Source organism: Candoia aspera, chromosome 4, assembly GCF_035149785.1.
Source record: "Candoia aspera isolate rCanAsp1 chromosome 4, rCanAsp1.hap2, whole genome shotgun sequence".
NCBI lineage: Eukaryota > Metazoa > Chordata > Lepidosauria > Squamata > Boidae > Candoia > Candoia aspera.
Window position 1 is genome coordinate 103,866,186 of NC_086156.1, and position 2,160 is coordinate 103,868,345.

Below are 2,160 nucleotides of genomic sequence, written 5' to 3' on the forward strand. Positions count from 1 at the left end.
GGTTGGTACCTCCCATTCTGGAACTTCATGAAAAGGAATTTTAATTTTAAGTGATATTTAGGGGAACATTAAGAGAGTTTTATTCTCAGCTTTTTGCTTATGGTTAATATTTGATTCTTTTGATCCTTGAAGAGATCATGCCTGAAATTTCTGCACAAGTTGATATTCTGCCTTGGATGGAAAGGGACCTTTTTTACCTAACAGGAATGGCTCACTGTAGATGGTAAACAATAGGCAGAAGTCACATTTAATGGGAAACTGAGCTGCCTTCAGTATGACCCAGTTCCCTTTTCTGGCAATCCTCCCATTACATTAGCATTTCAGAATTCTGAGTTAAAACATACGTGCATAATTTCAGGTATGAAAAGGGTGTTATTCCAAGACAATACTTTAAAATTGGACTTTATTCTTATAGACTTCCTATTCTGGACAGAATCCCTGAAATGATGAAGAAAGAAATCATAAGCGGGCAGCACACGCAATCAAACCTGTGTCTTAAACAGAATTGAAAATGCTAAAAATGAATTGTGAGAAAGTATCCTACAGTGCTTGCATGATTCACTAAGATGATGGAATTATACACGGAATGCAGACAACATTAAACTAACATTGCAGTCATCCAGTTTACTACTTGAACCAACTAATCACTTGATTCAATTTACCACTTCTGAGTAAACATGAAAGAATTAGGATATAGGTTGCGAAGTATGACAAGCTGATTTATTTTTTAAAAAAATGCTTAAAAGAATTATTTAATTTCTTATTTCATACTTCTCTTGTGTTCCCAAGGTCCTATCTGGGTGGTACCATGAAAAAAGACAATGGCACCTGCTTCACTGAGATTGCCCTGCTGGGCTTCTCCGATTTCCAGACTCTGCAAGAACTTCTCTTTTGCCTCGTTCTGACATTCTACTTCATGGCCTTGATGGGCAACAGCCTGATTTTGATCCTCATCATTCTCAATCCTACCCTTCATACTCCAATGTACTTCTTCCTCTGGAACTTGTCCTTTCTGGAAATCGGCTACACCTCGACCATCGGCCCAAATTTGCTAATGAATTTATTATCAGAGAACCAGACTATATCTTTTTGGGGCTGTGGATGTCAAATGTGTTTCTTCATTCTCTTTGGTAGCACTGATTGTTGTCTTCTTTGTGTCATGGCTTATGACCGCTATGTTGCCATTTGCAAACCCTTGCAATATCCCTATATCATGAACTACAGGGAATGTACTAAGCTTGCTGCTGCCTCATGGGCCATTGGGGTTTTCATAGGTTTGGGCCAATCCATTTCAATATTGACTCTTCCCTTCTGTGGGTCAAATAGAATCAGCCATTTCTTCTGTGATGTTTTGCCTGTTCTGAGACTGGCTTCCACCAATACCTACAAAAATGAAGTGGCCATTGCCACAATGGCAGTTCTAGTTATCCTGGTACCCTTTCTGCTCATCCTTTTTTCCTACATCCTCATCATCTCCACTATTTTCAGGATGCCAGTGGCCAAGAACAGGCGCAAAGCATTTTCCACGTGTTCCTCACATCTCACTGTGGTCTGCATTTTCTATGGAACTGGCATTTTTACCTACATTCGTCCCAACTCAGCATATTCCATGGACAGTAACAGATTCCTTGCAGTGCTGTACATAGTAGTGACCCCAAGCTTGAACCCCATCATTTACAGCTTGAGGAATAAAGAGATTAAAGCTGCTTTCATGAAATCAGCAGTAAGGAAACAGGTCTTCCTTAGGTAATAATCCAATTATACCTCTTTCACCTCTTCATCAGATTACAGTTATTATGCACATATTTAGGCAGTGGAATGAATTCTAGGAGATGCCAGTGGCAGATGTTATGCCTAACTGTGGAATAACCCACAGTTGGAGACAGAGGTATGGAAAACAATGGGAGAAGCCCTGCAGAAAACCTAAGTTGAATATCCTGCTAGAATGCAAGTAAAGGATTCACTGGCCATTCCCTCAGAAGGAAGTCTACCATAGAACTCAGACAATTAGGAGAAAATGTGGCTGAAAGGGAGAAGAGGGCAGCGTGAGGGCTAGAGGGACCAAGGTCAGAGGCAAGGAGGCTGAGACTTTGGACCCACTCTGTTTCCTCAGGTTAGCAGAAGCCCCGATTCTACCAACCATGAGTGTGCTTTCCTGCC

The 2,160-nt window shown here is 40.9% G+C and overlaps 1 protein-coding gene across 1 annotated transcript; it reads left to right on the forward strand.

The window, feature by feature from the left end:
- The first annotated feature begins 808 nt into the window (after positions 1–808).
- On the forward strand, positions 809–1,750 carry LOC134497421 (olfactory receptor 10C1-like). The gene has a single exon (XM_063303079.1). It carries the CDS (start codon positions 809–811, stop codon positions 1,748–1,750), a length of 942 nt encoding a protein of 313 aa, XP_063159149.1.
- The last annotated feature ends 410 nt before the right edge of the window (positions 1,751–2,160 follow it).